Source organism: Equus asinus, chromosome 13, assembly GCF_041296235.1.
Source record: "Equus asinus isolate D_3611 breed Donkey chromosome 13, EquAss-T2T_v2, whole genome shotgun sequence".
Lineage (NCBI taxonomy): Eukaryota > Metazoa > Chordata > Mammalia > Perissodactyla > Equidae > Equus > Equus asinus.
The window spans coordinates 29301697-29321249 of NC_091802.1; the positions used below are offsets into that span (position 1 = coordinate 29301697).

At 44.4% G+C, this 19553-nt stretch overlaps 1 protein-coding gene and 3 non-coding genes across 13 annotated transcripts in view; all 4 read left to right on the forward strand.

Annotated features, from left to right (window-relative positions):
• Positions 1-19553, forward strand: part of TEX14 (testis expressed 14, intercellular bridge forming factor) — a 130346-nt gene that overhangs the window by 54500 nt on the left and 56293 nt on the right. For 8 of the 10 annotated variants that reach the window (XR_011493750.1, XR_011493751.1, XM_014826764.3 and 5 more), the window contains exons 3-5: positions 13063-13177; positions 16347-16512; positions 17526-17662. Coding sequence is in view for 8 of the 10 variants with exons in the window: in XM_014826764.3 (XP_014682250.2) it covers positions 13063-13177; positions 16347-16512; positions 17526-17662 (418 nt within the window). In the remaining 2 variants the exon portion in view is untranslated. Of the gene's footprint in view, positions 1-301; positions 429-13062; positions 13178-16346; positions 16518-17525; positions 17663-19553 lie in introns of those variants that run through there. The other 2 variants (XM_070482904.1, XM_044744736.2) reach the window with 2 other exon arrangements.
• LOC123276537 (small nucleolar RNA U3) lies at positions 189-402 on the forward strand. The gene has a single exon (XR_006513041.2). It is a non-coding gene; the product is annotated as a small nucleolar RNA U3 (small nucleolar RNA).
• Positions 4493-4707, forward strand: LOC123276536 (small nucleolar RNA U3). Its single transcript, XR_006513040.1, has one exon. It is a non-coding gene; the product is annotated as a small nucleolar RNA U3 (small nucleolar RNA).
• On the forward strand, positions 12035-12249 carry LOC123276535 (small nucleolar RNA U3). Its single transcript, XR_006513039.2, has one exon. It is a non-coding gene; the product is annotated as a small nucleolar RNA U3 (small nucleolar RNA).

A 19553-nucleotide genomic window follows, 5' to 3' on the forward strand; every position in this document is an offset into this window, starting at 1 on the left:
TTGAAATCTTAGTTTCTTAAAAAAAACTCTTAAGAGTATTCAGAAATTTTTAAAAGTTGTATATAAAACAACACTTTGAAAATGCATTTATCTGATATTTCCAAAAAGAGAGTAAAGTGGAAAAAATGTCACCATCAGCAAAAAGTGCGTGACTGCCATAGACTCAGCAGAGGTTACAAGTCAAAATTAAGACTATACTTTCAGGGATCATTTCTATAGTTCGTTACTAGAGAAGTTTCTCTGAACGTGTAGGGCACCCGAAACCACGAGGAGGAGGCACAGCGTCCTCTCCTGAGCGTGAAGCCGGCTCTTGGTGTTGCTTCCGCAACTGCCTTTTGCTATTGATGATCGTTCCTCTCTTCCTTTGGGAGAGTGAGAGGGGGAGGATGCCGTCTGAGTGGTTTCTGTTTGCATTGCTGTTGCAAAAAGTAGGTGGATACTTTAACATCGTTGTTAGATGAGGCTTTCGTTTCTTGGGGCTTTTGTTCTCTTTGGTGATACGTGGATTGTGTTGTTATATCTGTTTCTCTTTCTTAGTAACTACTTTGCTTTTTCTGTTGCTGGCATTGCACAGGCACCAATGTGTGTGGTGTAGATGTGGTGAACTTTATCCTGACAAGTTTTGGGCATGCTGTCAATTTTCTCTCTGAGTGAGCTTTACAGTTGAATTTGTCTGTTGTTTGGGTTTTCTTTTTTTCTTTAAAAAGATTTCATTTTTTCCTTTTACTCCCCAAAGATCCCTGGTACATAGTTGTGTATTTTTAATTGTGGGTCCTTCTAGTTGTGGCATGTGGGACGCCGCCTCAGCATGGCCTGATGAGCAGTGCCATGTCCGCACCCAGGATCCGACTTGAGTCTCCCTAGAGGAGCGCGGGAACCCAACCACTCGGCCATGGGGCCGGCCCCCTGTTTGGGTTTTCTGATTGGATTTCTGTATCATGGGATTTGAACTTTTCCTGTGTGAGTGCTTGGAGCAGCACAGGAATATTGAAACAGGAAGTTTGTCTTTATACTCTCCGTCTGTGCAGTCACCTTCCCCTGACCCATGTAGACATCCCCTAGCTGTCCCCTGTGGTGATTTCTTCCTGTCTCAGGCCAGGCCAAGGAGGTGTAACATGTGTAGCCCTACAGTTCATAGGACCTTAGCACTGAGGAGGAATGAAAGAAGGCAGGGTTTGGCCAAAGCATGCTGGACAGAGAGGTGGAGATAGTTTTACCCTCCATCTGAAGGGTAGTGGGCAGCTTTTGAAGGAGAGTGACTTGATCAACTGTGCAGTTTAAGGTCACTCTAACTGCTATGTGGTGATTAGATTTGGGGGGAACGGTGAGATGGCAAGTGTAAAGACCTGTTAGTCACCTACTGTATTCATCTACGTAGGAGAAGATGATTGTGGTGATGGAGAAAGAGAAATTGACCAGATCTGAAAGATATTTAAGTGGTAAAATTGACAGGACTTGGGGATTGATTCACTGTAAGTATGAGTGAGAGTGTCAAGGATAATTGTTAGGTTTTATGGTTTGAACAAATGGGTGGACAATGGTTCCATACGTGAAGTCAGGGAGAATGGAGGAGGAACTGAATTAGGTAGGGCAATGGGGTAGCAAGTGATGGTAGAGTTCAGTTTTAAGGCACATTTAGGAGAAGTTTCTGACCTTTAACAGACAAATGGGAAAGGAGATAGAACTCTCAAAAGCAGACTGAGAATGAGCAGCCAGAGAGGTAGGACGTGTGTGTGCTTGATGGAAGCCAAGGAATGGAAGTGGGACAGTGAAGTGTGTAGAAAGTCAATGAGAGATTAAGATGGAGATAGAAAAGTAACCTTGGCTTTTATTGATGGCCATATTGGTCCTGTGTGGGCACAGAAACTGGTTTGGGGTGGACTGATCAGTGAAGGGATGTAAGGACTTGCCACTGGGTGGAAAGAGCTCCTGGAGGAAGTCAGACTGTGATAGAGAATATAGAGGTGGGTATGCATTAAGCTGGGGGAAGGGGAGGAGATGTGGGATTCAGACAGGGATTAATTAAAGATGGGAGAGCAAGTCTGACTGCAAATGGAACGACTGAGTAGAGCAGGAGAAATTGAAATATGGGAGAGAGCAGCTCCCAGCAGGCCAGGAGACCTTTGAGTCGGCCAGAGAAGATGGAGAGTGCTGATGTCAGTAGGTTCGTCTATTAGTGAGACCATATTGAGGGTTTTTTTTTTTTAAAGATTTTATTTTTCCTTTTTCTCCCCAAAGCCCCCTGGTACGTAGTTGTGTATTTTTAGTTGTGGGTCCTTCTAGTTGTGGCATGTGGGACGCCGCCTCAGCATGGCTTGATGAGTGGTGCCTTGTCTGCGCCCAGGATCTGAACCGGTGAAACGCTGGGCCGCTGAAGCGGAGCACGTGAACTTAACCACTCGGCCATGGGGCCGGCCCCCATATTGAGGGTTTTTGAACCGATGGCTTCTAGTTCTGTGCCAGGTATGAGGCAAGATCATTGCTGAGGGAGGCTGGTGAGGAGAGGGGTAGGAAAGTTGAGAATAAAGACGGAATGGAATAATCATCCCAGGGAGCAGGTGAGGAAGAGACCATCTAAGAGCGTGCCCCCTCCCCTTCCCTGCTATTGAAGTTTTGGGATTGCTTCCTGGTCTTGGAGGCAACCACCCCCCCCCCTCCGCCCCCCCAGATCCGAGTTACTTTCTCTTTCTTCCACTCTAGCCATGTACCATGTAGTTAGTCCTTGATCTTCTCTTTCTGGATCTACAGTGGTCAAGCGTTCACTGTGAGCCCTAAATTAGTTCTTGGTCTTCAAAGGTTCGGGATCCTGAGAGAAGCAGTGTATGCTCTGGAGTTGACTCCTTGGTCTATTATTTACTAGCTGTGGGTTCGTGGAAAGTTCCTTAACCTCAGTCTGTCCCTCTGTAAAGTAGGTAGATGCAGTAGTAATGGCATCAACACAGGGTGTTGTTGTAAGGGTTAAATTAAATAAAGCAAGTGTGGTAGGTGAACGTTCCCTTCCCCCGTTCTGAAAAAGCCCCTCCCTTAGATTAGAAATCCTTGTCTCTTCCCCAGTCTTCCCTGTATCAGCACCATCCGCCTAATTGTTCCAGGCACAAACCAACATGTCACCTTTGAAGTCTCTTTCCCTGACCACCCCTGCCCCCCAGCAAGTCCATCAGTGAGTCCTATCAACTCAGCTTCCAGAACAGCCCAGGTTTTTCCTTCCTCCTTGCTAAACCCAAATGCAAGCCACTGTGATCTCTCCCACCGACACTTTGCACTGGCCTCAGAATTGGTCTCCACAGCTTTAAACCTCTGAATGGTTTCCCTTCACACTTAAAATCCAGACTCCCCTGGCCTTGCCTTTGCTTAGAAAACCCTCAGATATCTGGCCCCTGCCTCCACCTCCTCTCTCTCATATCCTATGCTTTCTAGCTGTCTTCAAGTTGCTGGAACACACCATCTTGTTCCCTCCTTTGGGTCTTTGCATTAGTTGTTTTCTGTGCTTAAATATAACCTCCAAAGAGAGGCCTTCTCTGACCACGCAAATCTGAAGTAGCTGCCCAGTCCCTCTCTGTTTCAACACTTAAAATCCTTGGCATGCCTCATCTGGCATCCTCTCTCCCTCACTAGAATGTAAGCTGTGTGTGAGAGTAGGGACTTTACTCACCTCTGTACCTTTGTATGCCCAGTACCTAGAATGGTGCTATAGCACATAAAAAGCAGGATAATGGTTAAGGTGACACCTACCAGCTCTGCTATTTAGCAGACCTCCCTGATCTTTCTGTGCCTTTGTTCCTCCAGCCATAAAACTAGAACAATTAATAATTGTATTTATTTCATAAGTGAAGCACTTAGAATGATGACGGGTGCCTGGCAAGCCCTCAGTAACAGTAGCTAACATTGTTATAGTTGGCACTCATGTGTTTGTTGAGAGAGGTGATGTCAGATCCACCATCTAGCTTTATTTTAAAAACTCAAAAAATGTGAACAGGTAGTGCAAACATATGATACAGAAACCAAAAGGTTCTGTGTTCTGGCACTGGTTTTCAGCCACCCAGTTGTTTTTCCTGCCACAGTCATGGTGACCTGCCTCTAACTTACCAGAGTTTGAAAGTCAAACTCGGAGGACAGCCCTTGCGTGCAACTACTAAGATTTGCTAAGCACTTGAATCAGCTTGGTTTTCATTGGCCCGCCGTTTCCTTTAGCTTTCAGAGGCGAGGCTGCTTCACCAATGCTGTGGAACGAATACCTCCTCGGCTTGAAAGATGCAGGTCATGATTGGCTGTCATTCAGTATTATGTTAATTAAGCATGGTTGTTTAAAAAATTTAAAAATACATTTCCACTTAAAATCTCAAAATGCATTGTTAAGTGATAGCATTTGAAAGATTGTGTTTCAAAATCTCATTCTCTTTTTTCAGTAGAACCAGAAATGGGGTAGCTATCTTACCATCAGTAAGAAGTGTGCAGCTGTCACAGACCAAGCAGAGGCTGCAAGATCTAGGTTAAGACTATACTTTCAGGGATCATTTCTATAGTTCGTTACTAGAGAAGTTTCTCTGAACGTGTAGAGCACCCAAAACCACGAGGAGGAGGCACAGTGTTCTCTCCTGAGCGTGAAGCTGGGTCTTAGTGTTGCTTTTTGCAACTGCTATTTGCCATTGATGATCGTTCTTCTCTTCCTTTGGGAGAGTGAGAGGGGGAGGATGCCATCTGAGTGGTTTTTGTCTTTACTTAGTTAAATGGAAGAAAGTTCTTAAATATTTGGTCACTTGCTTATGTTTCTATTTGTGCTTACTTTAAAGTGGTGTTTTTTGTTAATCTTTATGTTTTTTCCTATTTTGAGTCTTGTGACCGTTTTTTCTTTTAATCAGAATTTCTAAAGTAGTTGCCTGCATTTGGTTTTTCCAGTGCACACTTCCCTTCCTGTCAACACAACCCTGCCAAAGCATAGCATGCTAAACTAACCACAATGCCATCCGGGCTGGCTCTGGTTTTCCAGTTTTGAATGTAGGATTTCTGTTGTATTGCCACCTTCCCTGGACAAGTTAGGCTTTGAGAATGCTGCTAGAAATTCATGTCTGGGCCTGCTATTCAGGTGTTTGACATATCTGCATTTTGAGCAATGGTTACTTTTTAGGAGTTACAAAGAAAAGCAATTTAAAGTAATTTTAAATGTACTTTTGATATTTTCTTGTTTTAAGATGGTTTGTTCTTTTTTTCTCCCCTCAGTGCTGTGATTATTTCTTTTAATTTTGTTTCTTTGGCTAAATGCAATTTTATTTATTTTTCAATTTTTTTTTAGGAAGATTAGCCCTGAGCTAACTAGCGTAGCCAATCCTCCTCTTTTTGCTGAGGAAGACTGGCCCTGAGCTAACATCCCTGCCCATCTTCCTCTACTTTATACGTGGGATGCCTACCCAGCATGGCTTTTGTCAAGTGGTGCCATGTCCGCACTTGGGATCCAAACCAGCGAACCCCGGGCCGCCGAGAAGCAGAACGTGCAAACTTACTGCTGCGCCATCCGGCCAACCCCTATTTTTTTTTTTTTGAGGACGATTAGCCCTGAGCTAACCTCTGCCACCAGTCTTCTTTTTGCTGAGGAAGATTGGTCCTGAGCTAATGTCTGTGCCCATCTTCCTCGATTTTATATGTTGGGAGGCCTGCCAAGCATGGCTTGATAAGTGGTGCTAGGTCCACACTCGGGATCCGAACCAGGGAACCCTGGGCTGCTCAAGTGGAATGTGTGAACTTAACTGTTGCGTCACTGGGCAGGCTCCTAAATCCCTAAATGCAATTTTAAATTAGCCTTTTTAGTCTGGTGTCCTTTTTTTTTTTTTTCCCCCTTAATCTAAATATTTTTCTTTGTCAGGGCCGGGCCAGTGGCACAGTGGTTAAGTTCGCACGTTCTGCATCAGTGGCCTGGGGTTTGCCGGTTTGGATCCCTGGTGCAGACATGGCACCGCTTGGCTCACCTTGCTGTGATAGGTGTCCCACATAGAAAAGTAGAGGAAGATGGGCATGGATGTTAGCTCAGGGCCAGTCTTCCTCAGCAAAAAGAGGAGGATTGGCAGCAGTTAGCTCAGGGCTAATCTTCCTCAAAATAAATAAATATTTTTCTTTGATTTTTGAACATCATAATTATTCCAGGCTGATCAGAGGTTTTTCCTAATATCTACTTTAGGAGGGCTCTTAATATATCACCCTTGTCATTGTACACCAGGCAGGCTAGAAAAATCAGCAAAGTCTCATAATTCTACTGACTGTTATGTGATATAGTTCACTTTAGGTACAAACAGGCTTTGTTTCCTGTTGGAGATGACAATGACTTTGAAAACTGCCCTTATAAACTGAGAAAGCAGCATATATTCAGCTAATTCAGATCTCAAGCCAGTGAGTAAAGCCACTGTTTTCTTTCTTTTTTTTAATTTAGTTTATTTATTTTTAAGTTTTTTAATTTTTAAATTTTTTTTTTTTGAGGAAGATTAGCCCTGAGCTAACATCTGCTGCCAATCCTCCTCTTTTTGCTGAGGAAGACCGGCCCTGAGCTAACATCCATGCCCATCTTCCTGTATTTTATATGTGGGACACCTACCACAGCATGGCTTGCCAAGTGGTGCCATGTCCGCACCTGGGATCCGAACCGGCGAACCCCCAGCTGCCGAAGTGGAACGTGCAAACTTGACCGCTGTGCCACCAGGCTGGCCCCATCCACTATTTTCTCATTGCAGTTTTACTTGTCTGTCACTAGGCCAGTCCTTGTTCTTAAAATTTGCATTATCACTTTTCTTCTATTCTCAGTTTTCCACCTGAGTTTTATGGCTTTAAGAAACCATGGAAACTCTTCTCAGAAAATGTCTAGAGCATACTTTCTTGGGTGGTCCTTAAAAAAAAAATTTTTTTTTCTTCTATTAAAAGATCTTTTGGGACGAGCTACCCCGTGGCCGAGTGGTTAAGTTCGCCACTCCGCTTTGGCGGCCCAGGGTTTCGCCGGTTCGAATCCTGGGCGCGGACATGGCACCACTCATCAAGCCATGCTGAGGCGGCATCGCACATGCCACAACTAGAAGGACCCACAACTGAAAATACACAACTATGTACCAGGGGTCTTTGGGGAGAAAAAAGAAAAAGAAAATCTTTAAAAAAAAAAAGTTTTGGGGCCAGCCCAGTGATGTAGTGATTAAGCTTGCATGCTCCACTTTGGCAGCCTGGGGTTCACTAGTTCAGATCCTGGGCATGGACCTATGTACCACTTATCAAGCCATGCTGTGGCAGGAGGCCCATATGTAAAATGGAGGAAGATGGGCACAGATGTTAGCTCAGGGCCAGTCTTCCTCAGCATAAAGTGGAGGATTGGTGGCAGCTGTTAGCTCAGGGCTAATCTTCCACACACACACAAAAATGTTTTGGGCGCCAGCCCCAGTGGCCTAGTGGTCAAGTTCGGTGCACTCCACTTCTGCAGGTTCAGTTCCCAGGTGCAGACCTACACCACTGGTTGGTGGCCAGCTGTTGCAGCAACCCACATACAAAATAGAGGAAGATTTGCAGCAAATTTTAGCTCAGGGCGAATCTTCCTCAGCAAAAAGAAGTTTTTGTTACAAAAGTAATATAAGGTTATTTTAACCAGTGGAATCAAAGATATTTTTTAAAGTTGCTAACCTGCCTTGTGAAAACTGGTATCATACTACACACATTCTGCAACTTGCCTTTCCCATTTAACACTAGTACATCCTGGGGGCTGGCCCGGTGGCGCAGCAGTTAAATGCGCACATTCTGCTTGGGCGGCCCGGGGTTCCCCGGTTTGGATCCCGGTATGGACATGGCCCCACTTGGCAAGCCATGCTGTGACAGGCGTCCCACATATAAAGTAGAGGAAGATGGGCATGGATGTTAGCTCAGGGCCGGTCTTCCTCAGCAAAAAGAGGAGGATTGGCAGCAGATGTTAGCTCAGGGCTAATCTTCCTCAAAAATAAAAAAAACAGTAGTACATCCTGTCTGTCTCTAGTCCGTTGATATAGATCTAAGTCATTCATTTTAATAACCGCTTAATATTTTATCATCGATATGTACCATATTTTATTCAGGTATACCCCACTAATGGATATTAAGATTTATTTCCTTTTTTTGCAGTTTGTATCACCAGAAACAATGCTTTGATAAAATACTTTATAATATATCTTTATTTAATGGTTTTTAATATTCCAAGTGAGATTTCTGGGTCAAACTTTTAATAGGTATGGCCATATTGCTTTTTTCTTTTAAAGATTGGCACCTGAGCTAACAACTGTTGCCAATCTTGTTTTTTTCCTTTCTGCTTTTTCTTCCCAATTCCCCCCACTACATAGTTGTATATTTTAGTTGTGGGTCCTTCTACTTGTGGCATGTGGGATGCCACCTCAACATGGCCTGACTGGTGGTGCCATGTCTGCGCCCAGGATCCGAACAGCGAAACTCTGGGCCACCGCAGCGCAGCGCGGAAACTTAACCACTCGGCCACAGGGCCGGCCCCTAGATATTGCCATATTGCTTTCCAGAAGCATTGTAACAATTCATACTCCCAACTACATTTAGGAAAGTGTCCATTTTCCCATCTCTTTTCCAGCACCGAACGTTTTCTAATTTTTCAATGTTTTTCAAGCTTCATGAGAAGTTTATCCTTCTTTCCACTATTTTAACCCAGGCACCATGCTCTTTTAGTTTATTGCATATTGTAGGATAGAGTGAAATATCTGTCCTTCCTGTACCTATATTATTTGTTTTATCCCCTTGTCCCCCTTTACACCCATCATCCTACTTTGCCCCAAAGCTATCTAGGTTCTCTTCTCTCAGGAACTAATAATTTATCTCCCCTTTGTGTTCAGTGCCGTGGACAGCGTTACTTAGTAATTAAAGCCTTGTGCAATTCTGAGCGGGGAGGCTGAGGAATTAGGATGCGAGGGAGATAGTATGGTACAGCGCATGGACTTTGGAGCCAGGTTGCTTTGTGACCCTTGGCAAATTGCTTATCCTTTCTATACCTCGGTTTCTCCATCCATAAAACAATGATGATAGTAGTGCCTTCCTCCTTTCGTACCAATGTGAGGACTGAGTTAGAACGGTACCTGGCACACTAGCACACAGCATTATGAATATCAGATCTTGCCTCCCAAGAGGCCTAGAGGTTAGGTGACTGACTCATCTGGAGGCCCCAAGCTAAAAAGGGTGTCACTAGGAGTTTAACACTTGCACCCAGGTCTTTTGACCTTTTTGGTTAGTCCTTGTATCATGTCAAAGCTGCCTTTGGTCACTTCTTGGGGGACTTATTTAGTCACCTTTATATCAGCCACAGTGTGGGTACACTGCTGGCCTGAAATAAATATTTGTTGAATGAGTGAATGAGCGAATATTTTCTACTAGGAAATCACCAGAGGGCTTTGTGGGAACAGTGGTTTTTGAACTATTTTTCTCTCCAGCCACCTGTATTCTCCCAAGAATTGTTGCTCAATGCCTAAGTGATATCTGGTCCCTAGAGAAGCCCTTGGAGACCCTGGTTGATTTAAGTTTTTACTTCATGAGGCCCAGTCTACTTCCCTGACTGTAGTCCCTTCCTGTTAAGAATTATGAATAGTTTGTGATTTTACAAATTAGCCTGCTGCAGGTTTATGAATGAAGTAGAAGACATGAGATTCCTGGGTCAGAGCTGAATGGTAGTGTTTATTACTCACAGCAACAGCAGTAGCTAGAATATTGGTGTTTTTGGTTTTAGTTCCTCAAGCCCCAATTCCCACAGAGACATGCAAAAGCTATAAATATTGCACATTACAGTAGAAGTACCTTAAGCTTAGGGAACCCAAATCTTTCATAATGGACAGTACTTTGCTCCAGAGGGAGACATTATCTTTATCATACTGGACAGTAAGCATGCCTGGACTTTGCTCCAAAGGGAGATACTGTATCTTCCAAAGTTCGCTATATAAACATCTTCAGAAACATAGTCTAGGGGCCAGCCCGTGGCTGAGAACAGTTAAGTTCACTCATTCTACTTCGTTGGCTGGGGTTTCACTGGTTCGGATCCTGGGCGCCGACATGGCATCACTCATCAGGCCATGCTGAGGCGGCGTCCCACATGCCACAGCTACAAGGACCCACAATTAAAATACACAACTGTGTACCGGGGGGCTTCGGGGAGAAAAAGGTAAAAAAACAAACAAAAAACATAGTCTAGAACAGAAGGTGGTTAGTGCTTCACTCCCATGACATGCAGAAACAGGAGTGATCTGCGGAGAATTGTCTTCCCACACTGTTCTTTGCTCCTCTTCTCTGCTCAGGCTTGCTTGTCTTGGGCAGTTAAGTTTACCCAGTACTGAAGATAGGTAAATTTGGCAGTTCCTCCTACCCTCCAGGTTGGGGGAGACAATCTGGTAGGGCAGACTGAGATCCCACAAATACTTGCAACACATCAAGCCCTGAGCAGTAAGACGTGAACTCTACTTGCACTGCTCTCACCAAGAACACTGTTCCTTCTTACTAGATTTCTCCAACTTTGCTGCTGTTGGTGATCCTCCTTTTTGAAACTCTTACCTCCTTTGTCACTGTGACTCATTTGTTCCAGGTTTTTCTCTTGCCCTTTTGGTTTCCTTCTCTCCATACTTTTAGGCTTTTTCCCCTCAGCTTGCCCCTGAAGGTGTTACTGGGCCTCAGGGTTCCCTCTTCAACCCTCAGCTGTTAAGGTTGTATATTTCGTGACTCATTTCCTCCCATGCCTTTAAAATGGCCAATGATAATGTTAATGATCCCTTCTTGACCAGTTCTGTGTGCTAGACACCTTTGCTTGGGTTCATTCATTCAGTACTAGGTGCTTAGGGTATTTCCAGTCCACAAAGCCATTTCATGGTCTCTGTCCTTCTGAATCACAGAAGAGGTGTTTGATCTGGTTAAGTAGGTCAGCCAAGGGTTCCCTGAGACAATGACACTTCAACAGATGTCTCAATGATGAATTGAAGTTAAGTTGGGAAAGGGTAGGGGGAGAATTCCTGGCAGAGGGAACAGCTTGTGCAAAGGCCTTGGGGCAGAAGGGAACCTGACCACTATGAGGAACTGTTAAGAATTTCAGTATGACTGGAGTGAGGGGGAATCTGGTGCAAAATAAGGCTGGAGAGGTGGATGTTGGCCAGACCATGCAAGGACTTGTAAGCTATGTAGAGAAGTTTTCGGTGAGGAAGGTTGGCCCTAAGCTAACATCTGTTGCCAGTCTTCCTCTTTTTGCTTGAGGAAGATTTTCACTGTGCTAACGTCTGTGCCAGTCTTCTTCTGTTTTATGGAGGATGCTGCCACAACGTGGCTTGACCAGCGGTGCTTGGTCCACGCCTGGGAACCAAACCTGCAAAACGTGGGCTGTAGAAGCCGAGTGTGGGAACTTCACCATTATGCCACCAGGCCAGCCCTATATAGAGAAGGTTTTGTCTTTAGCCCAAGAGCTGGAAAGCTACTGAAGCTTTAAGCAGGGGGACGATGTATTGTCCTTCTTTAAACACAATTTTTATGTAAATAAAAATTCCTTGATTTGGAAAAAAAATCCAAAAGAACTGTTATATGTCTAGTATTTTGATCACAGGATAAAGTTTAAAAATAGGGCACACTTTGCAAATGTCACAGTCTTTGGCTTTGGGTCGTCGCTTTCACCATCCCCCTTTTCTTTTACGTTTTCCTTGCAAAAGGTCCCCGTCCGTATAAACTGAGCCATGTCTTCATGCTCCGGCGCGCTTTGCAGTCATCAGCGTTCCCGAAACCCTGACGCTGCGGAAGTGCCGCCGGAAACGGGGTGGGGTTGGAAATAAATGGCGTGTGTTTGGCGGTTTAACAGCCGTATGTTAATTACAGTGACTGCTTGACATGTCTTCGGAAAACGGAAAAGTAGTCAAAACGCTTTGCTGAGCTTTGGTAATGGAAAGGTTCTTTAGGAAATACATGCCAGTGTACGTTTAGGAAAAATAGTGCTGTAAGAAAAACTCACCATCAGTAAAATATGTGTAGATTTCGTCCACTTCGGAAACGCAGAAGGAGCAGTGTTAAGACTATACTTTCAGGGATCATTTCTATAGTTCGTTACTAGAGAAGTTTCTCTGAACGTGTAGGGCACCCGAAACCACGAGGAGGAGGCGCAGCGTCCTCTCCTGAGCGTGAAGCCGGCTCTTGGTGTTGCTTCCGCAACTGCCTTTTGCCATTGATGATCGTTCTTCTCTTCTTTTTAGGAGAGTAAGAGGGAGAGGACGCAGTCTGAGTGGTTTCTGGTTTTTCTCAGTTGTCGAAGAAAAGCAGCTGTGGGGTGTTGTGTGCGCCTGTGTCTTACGAGTTAGTCTTGGGGGTTATTGCGTTCTGACAGTTCGTTTTAAGAGAGTTGGTTCACTGATGTTGCGTTTCCGGGTCTTCAGGAGTAGTTTTGCATAGCTCCTCCCCCCCAGCTTTCCTTTTGTTTCTGTGTTTTCAAAATCTGTCCTTAGTAGATAATGCCTAGCAAGTCGAAAATTTTTTAACGGGTTATGTGTTAACAGCTTTTAATTTTGGTGCTTGTTGTCTGGACAGTTTTTTCTTTGGTTTTCGTTTTTTTTTTTTTTTTCAGTTGATAGCTTTATTGTTTTCGTTCAAGCAGTGAGGTGTCCATTTTAAATTTTTCTCCCTACTTAATCTGTGTCTTAATGAGGCTGAAAGATACGGGCTTCTGTTACAATTTAATAGTGTTTTTATGTTATTACTTTTTCCCCAACGCACATTAACCCCGCCCTTCCCTCCTATCTTCTGAAGAATGAGAACAGTGTTAGCTTATTTTTTAGCACACTACAGTGGGGTGAAATGCTTTATTGCAACTTTGTGTAAACAACGTGTTTGATGAATAAGTGCTGTGGTTGCTTTCTAGTTGGCCTTTTGTGTTTGTGTGACTAATGAACGCTTTCATTTTTCCTTTTTTTAAAAAAAGTTTGCAGTAGTACATGAAAGTACTGTATAAAGGAATTTTAATTTTTTCCTCCTGATATGAGTTTTCCTACTTCTATCTCAAAAAATTTCCTTATGTTTGCATTGATTCTGGTATTTGCTTTGCAGGAATTTATGTTGATGCAGTCAATTCCCTGGGCCAGACAGCTCTTTTTGTTGCAGCATTATTAGGCCTTACAAAATTAGTTGATGTTCTGGTGGATTATGGATCAGATCCAAATCAGTAAGTACAATAAGATCACTATCTAGAAAATTAGTATGCTCTTAAGATGAGTTGGGACATTTGGAAACTAATTTGACAAGATATTAAGAGAATCTGTACTAATATTTTTATCCATGAAATACAGTTGTATACATATGTTGAAACATAATTTTAGCTGGTAATACAAAGTTTTCTAAGCAATTTTAGTAGGCCCAATGAGATAAGTGAAATTTATTAGTCATTAATTAATTAATTAGTCATTAACAGCACAGTTTGAATATTCCCACCCCAGGCTATAATTTGTGTGATTTGCTTAAGCAATTTAACGTACCCACAACCGAGTTCTTTCACCAATTAACTCTATGCTTGGCATCACTTTGTTAGGATTACTTTCGCCTTGCTCCTATAGTTGTGGTTTAAAAGAATCTGAGCTTAATAGTTGGCCCAAATTTTAATATGGAACAGCAGTACAAGGTAATGAATCAGCTACATCTCTTCTCTTTGTGTAATACTTTTTTTCCCCAAAGGCCTTCACTAGATCTTTGCAACCACCTCTCAACAGAGAAGGGGACATTTTTACAGTTCCCATTGGACAGAACCAGAAATAGGTTTTGAGTGCTTACATGATTCCAGCTGATTTTCACAGGAATGCTAGAATATGAACAAAGTCATAAAATAGCTTTCCCATCTTACATAAGGAGGCCGTGTTTAATGTACTCAAAAAACACACAACTCTTCAGGTTTTGTTTTTTGGGTTTTTTTTTTTTTTTTTTTTTTTTTTTTGCTTATTAGGTTGCTTGCTTAGTGGGAGAAAACTTGGTAGCTTGGAAGAGTATAAAGAAAAAAGAAAAAAACCAATCAGTATGAAAATTCTGTAACTCAGAGATAACACAGTGAACATTTTGCTGTGTTTCCACCCAGAATTTTTCTAGCCTCACATTTCCTCTGCTGTCTGTTGTGTTAATACTTAATTTCAAAGCTTGGAAATAAAGGGCTAGCTCACTTGATGTTTGTAGATACCAGCTTTGTAGGGAGGCTATATTAGGACCCCTGCAGTTCCTCAGCAAAAATGCAACATTTTCCAGTCATCTGTATTTACATCTGTTTGGTGGTGGTTTAGAGCTGGGTTTTTTAAAGATCGAATCATTCAAACCTTTAATATTCCAGATTAGGGAATTGATGCCTAGAATGTTTAAGTGACTGGCGCATAATGGTGCATTGTGTTAACGACAGAGCTGAGACCAGGAGCCCAGCCACCTGAAGAACTCATAACTTCCCTTTTTAGAAGACCCCATGATGCTAGGGTGAGGTAGGAAAGGACAGTGTCAAGGGAAGAAAGGCAAACCCCATGGCTTTGTATTTTGTGATAGGAACATTTTCATGTGACTTTAAAAATATCTTCCATCAAAATGAAGGGAAATTTCTGGGGGGAAGTTGTATTCCCAAGTGCTCAGTGGAAATCTTGTGATGGCCTGGGCTTATTGAGGTCACACAGTCAGATGCCTGTGGGACCAAGTAGGGTCAGTGGGTACAGACTAGGGAGGGTTGGGCATCTGTTACTGGGCAGGAAAGGGAGCCTAGAGGAACCAGATCTTCCAGATTTCCAAGAGGCTGGAAATCCCACTGTTTAAAGTGAAATCTCCCAAATGTTAAATATTTTCCATTATTTCAAATTCTTTTTTTAAACACTGTGTGGACCAAATAAAACATGCCTCTGGGTTGCCATATCAGTCTGCAGGCCTCTAGTTTTCAACTTGTAGGATAAATTATCAAAGAAGACACATTTTGATACCACTCAGACCTGGACTCCCTTGTAAGTTTGGTTGGGTGTAAAAAACATTATTCCTTTCTTCCTTAGGATTTATGAGAAATGAAAATAATGTCCCTCTCTCTCCCCATCCAGCTTTCTTACTGTCTATGGGAAGAATAATTAGAAGATTATAAAACATTACATAAATTTGTTTTTCCACAGGGAGGATATTATGGTTCCCACAGTGCAGTGTACTGGACTACTCATTAGATCCAGTGATAGGAAGGAGCTCACGATGAGATACCCCAGTAGTTTCCAGATGCTTAGGTGCGGGCCAGCCTTGTTGGCATCACCTGGTGAACTTGGAAGAAGTACACATTCCTGGGCCCCAGCCTTGCAGCTTCTGCTTCAGTCTGTGTGTAGACTGAGAGTCTGTATTTTTGACCAATATCCCAGTGGCTCATTAAGTAAATTATGGTACATCTATACACTGGAATACTGTGCAGCTTTTAAAAAGAATTGAGGTGGCTTGTATGTTCTCATATGGAAATTTCTCCAAGATATATTGTTAAATGAAAAAATTTAGATGCAGAACAGTTTATATAGTATATTCTTATTCCTACTTGTATGTGCATAGAAAATTTCTGGAAGGATGTAAAAGCTTGTAAGAGTAGTTGCCTCTAGGCAAGAGGACTGGGGGTCTGGAGTTGGGAAGCTTTTCTTCTCCTCTTCCTCCTCTTTTTTCATTTTATTTCTCTTTCTCTTTCCCTTACCGCTTCCTCCTTCTCCCATTTGTGTTTCTTTTTCAATTAAAGAGAGAAGGCTTTCCAGGTGATTCTGATGTGCATCCAGGTTAGGAAACCATGGCTACATATCACTATATCCTGGACACAGCCCTTCCTTCACACCTCAGATAATTTATAGGGTTTCATTAAATTTTTCTGAGTTGTAGATCCTTGACCAGATTGCTGATGCCAAGGTTTTGTGGGCCTCTACTGTAGGATTTGGGAGACAGACACATTCTCACATGAGAGAGACGGTCTCTGGTTAGGCTGTGCTTCACCAGTCTAACCCCAGGGCACTACAGACGTGAAGAAATTGTTTCAGGGCAGCCAGCGTCAGGAGGCCGTAGGGGAAAGAACACCAGATTTGGAACCAGACCCATAACAGTGTGAATCTCAGCTTTGCCCTTTTGTTTGTTCTTCTATAAATTGGGAAATGATACTGCCTTGAAGGTGGAGCTAAGGATGGAGAAAGGGGATGTACATAAATCTGCTGTTGGCCCATACCAGGGGCCTCACCAGTGGTATTATAATCCTTATCACCAAAGGTCGCCTTTGTAGAAAGGGAGCCCTGTGTTACCCATTGTGCGCCCCCTGCCCTGCTCTGTGGAAGGGAGGAGTGCTGCCATGGTCACTCATTGTACCACCCCTCCTCCAGCCGCTGCTTTGATGGGAGCACCCCTGTCCACGCAGCAGCATTTTCCGGCAACCAGTGGATCCTCAGCAAACTGCTAGATGCAGGGGGTGACCTTCGACTCCATGACGAGAAGGGTAGAAACCCGAAGACCTGGGCCCTGACAGCAGGGAAGGAGCGCAGCACTGTGGTAAGGTGGGCCTGCTCTGTATCCACACCCAAGGCAGAGCACTGGGCTGGGAGTCAAGAGCCCAGCAGGCAGGGGCTGGTCCTGGGGACAGCACAGGGCTTGCAGTGGCCTTGGCACTGGACACACAGGCCTAGGTTGAAGCAAATTAGCCAGCTGTAAAACCTTGGGCATGTCTAGCGAACCTTTCTGGTCATCCATTCAGTGGAGAAGGGAGAACAATTGTAATTTCATTTCATCCTTAACTAGCACTCACCATGCATCAGACGTTCTGAATTAAATTACAGTCATGCGCAGCATAACAACATTTCAGTCAATGACAACACATATGCAACAGTGGTCCCACAGGATTAGTACCATATAGCCTAGGTGTGCCATCTAGGCTTGTGTAAGTATACGCTATGAGGTTCATACAACGACAAAATCACCTAATGACACATTTCTCAGAATGCATCCCCATCGTTAAGTGATGCATGACTGTAATTAAATATTAACTCATTTAATCTTCACACCAACCTTCTCAGGTAGGTGCTATTATTGTCCTCATTTTACAGATGGGGAAACTGAGGCCCAATGGCATTAAGTAACTTGCCTGAGGCTTCACACGGGCAAGTGTGATTTGCTCCATTGAGGACTAAATAACCTAACAAATGTAAAGCACAAAGGGCATGTGCAGTGCCGAGCACATGGGGGGAAGGGGAAGTAGGCAGAGTCCCCGTCCCTCCCTCCCTCTGGGCCTCCTGCTCATTAGCTGTTGGGCCTTGGAGAAGTAATTTCACTCTTGCCTCAGTTTCCTCATCTGTCAAAGGAGGGAATTGGAGGAAATTATTGGAAATGCTCTCCCTGAAAACATTGCATACCTGTAGAAAACCACTTGAGCCCTTCCCTTTCCAGAGACTTCCCTGTCAGGGTCTCTCAGCTCCTCAGATCATTCACCTCAGACCATTCCAATTCCATTGAAGCCCAGGGTGGCCAGTAGCCATGCCAGCTTTGAGCATCTCTACTGTGTGTTGCAGATGGTGGAGTTCATGCAGCGCTGTGCCTCACACATGCAGGCCATCATCCAGGGCTTCTCCCAGGATCTCCTGAAGAAGATTGACTCCCCTCAGCGCCTCATCTGTGGCCTGCCCCGGTTTGGGGGCCTCATGCAGGGGTGAGTGCTGCCCCGAGCAGAGTGGGACATTCTCCATCACCCCAGCCTTCCTTCTGGGATCCCTGCAGCATGGGCCACCTCGGTCTCCTCCACATTGGTCCCCTCTGGCATCTGGCCCACCCAAAAGGGTGAGCTTGGAAGGAGAGGATGTGGCCACTGAAAAATGATGGCCAGAGGAGCACCTTAGGCTGTCTCCCCCACTCCAGGAACATCTGGGGGAGGTGAATTCTGGGCTCCAGTGGGAACCACCCTATGGTTGGCTGAGAAGGAACTTTTCAGGTCTGGGGAGTCCAGCAGAAAACCCCTTCCCAGCAAGGCAATTGGCTGGCTTTTTTTTTGTCATCTCCCGAACCATGGGAAAACTGTTCCTTTATTACTAAAGTTGCAAAAGCCCACAAATGTTTAATTTATGGTTATTGGGCTATTTAAAGCTGGTGTAGTGGCTGGCCCTGTGGCCGAGTGGTTAAAGTTCTGCTCATTCCATTTCAGCAGCCTGGGTTTGTGGGTTTGGATCCCAGGCACGAACCTACTCCACTTGTCAGCCATGCTGTGGAGGCATCCCACATACAAAGTGGAGTAAGGTTGGCACAGATGTTAGCTCAGGGCTAGTCTCCCTCAAGCAAAAAAAAGAGGAAGATCGGCTATGTATGTTAGCTCAGGGTGAGTCTTCCTCAACAGCAACAACAAAGACCCGCTGGTGTAAGAGACTTGCTGCTAGCTGGGTAGACAGCTCCCCTGACCCTCTCACAGCTGCAGGAGGTGGGCCTCAGGCTTCTCTGCATGCTCAGGAACTGAGTTATTTTAAATTCTTCAGGCCTTATTGACTTAGGGTTTGTGTGTGGAGAATCCTTGCCATTTTGATTTTCTCTGATGGCATCTCTTTCTGTAGTCAGAGTGGCTAGATGCAGTACACTCTGGCAGGCTCTTCCTTCCTGTCCTTCCATGCATGTTGAGTCCTGGTTTTCCTCTGGTGACCTGGATGCCACTGGCTTCTCAGGTGAGATGAGTTAGTGATTCCCTTGAGGACTAGTTACTCCTAACTGCTCTCCCTGCTGCTGCTCTTGCTAGTCTTGGTTCTTTACTCAGCTTCTAGAACAACCTTCTAAAAATGGAAATTGGGTTGTGCCACTCTGTGCTAGAAACCCTTTAGGGCCTTCCCCGTGGCTGTTAGGATAATCTTCCAAATCCCTCATCCGGCCTGGGAGCCCCTGCTTGGTCCAACTTCTCCCACCACCTCTCCTGCCAGCATTTGGATCTTGGCAGACCCAGTTCCTACTAATAGGGCCAAGCCTAATCTGTGCTGCAGCGCTGTGACTCCAAGCCAACAGATTTCCCCTTTCTGGCTCCATTTTTCCCATCTGTAAAATGAGAAAGTTGGACAAGATATGCTTTATGATCCTTTCCAACTTTGACCATCTGTAATTATCTGTTGCTACATAACAAATCATCCCCCAAACTTAGAATAAACATTTGTATCTCACACAATTTCTGTGGGTCAGGAATCAGAGAATGAGTTAGCTAGGTGGTTGTGGCTCAGGGTTTCCTAAGAAGTTGCAGTCAAGATGTCAGCTGGGGCTGCAGTCATCTGAAGGCTCGACTGGGGCTGAAGGATTCAGTTCTGAGATGGCTTTCTCACATGGCTGGCAAATTGGTGCTGGGTGCTGGGCTTTCCCATTGGGCACCTGGAGTGTCCTCACAGCATGGCAGCTGGCCTCCCCCAGAGCAAGTGATCCAAGAAGAATCAGGGCAGAAGCCCTGTGGATCTAGCTTTGGAAATCACACCATTCGGGCATTTCTGCAATGTCCTATTGGGTTAACAGGTCAGCCCTGTCTGACCTGTGAGGGGCTACACAGGCATGAACACCAGGAGCTGGGAGATGTGGGTTCCCTC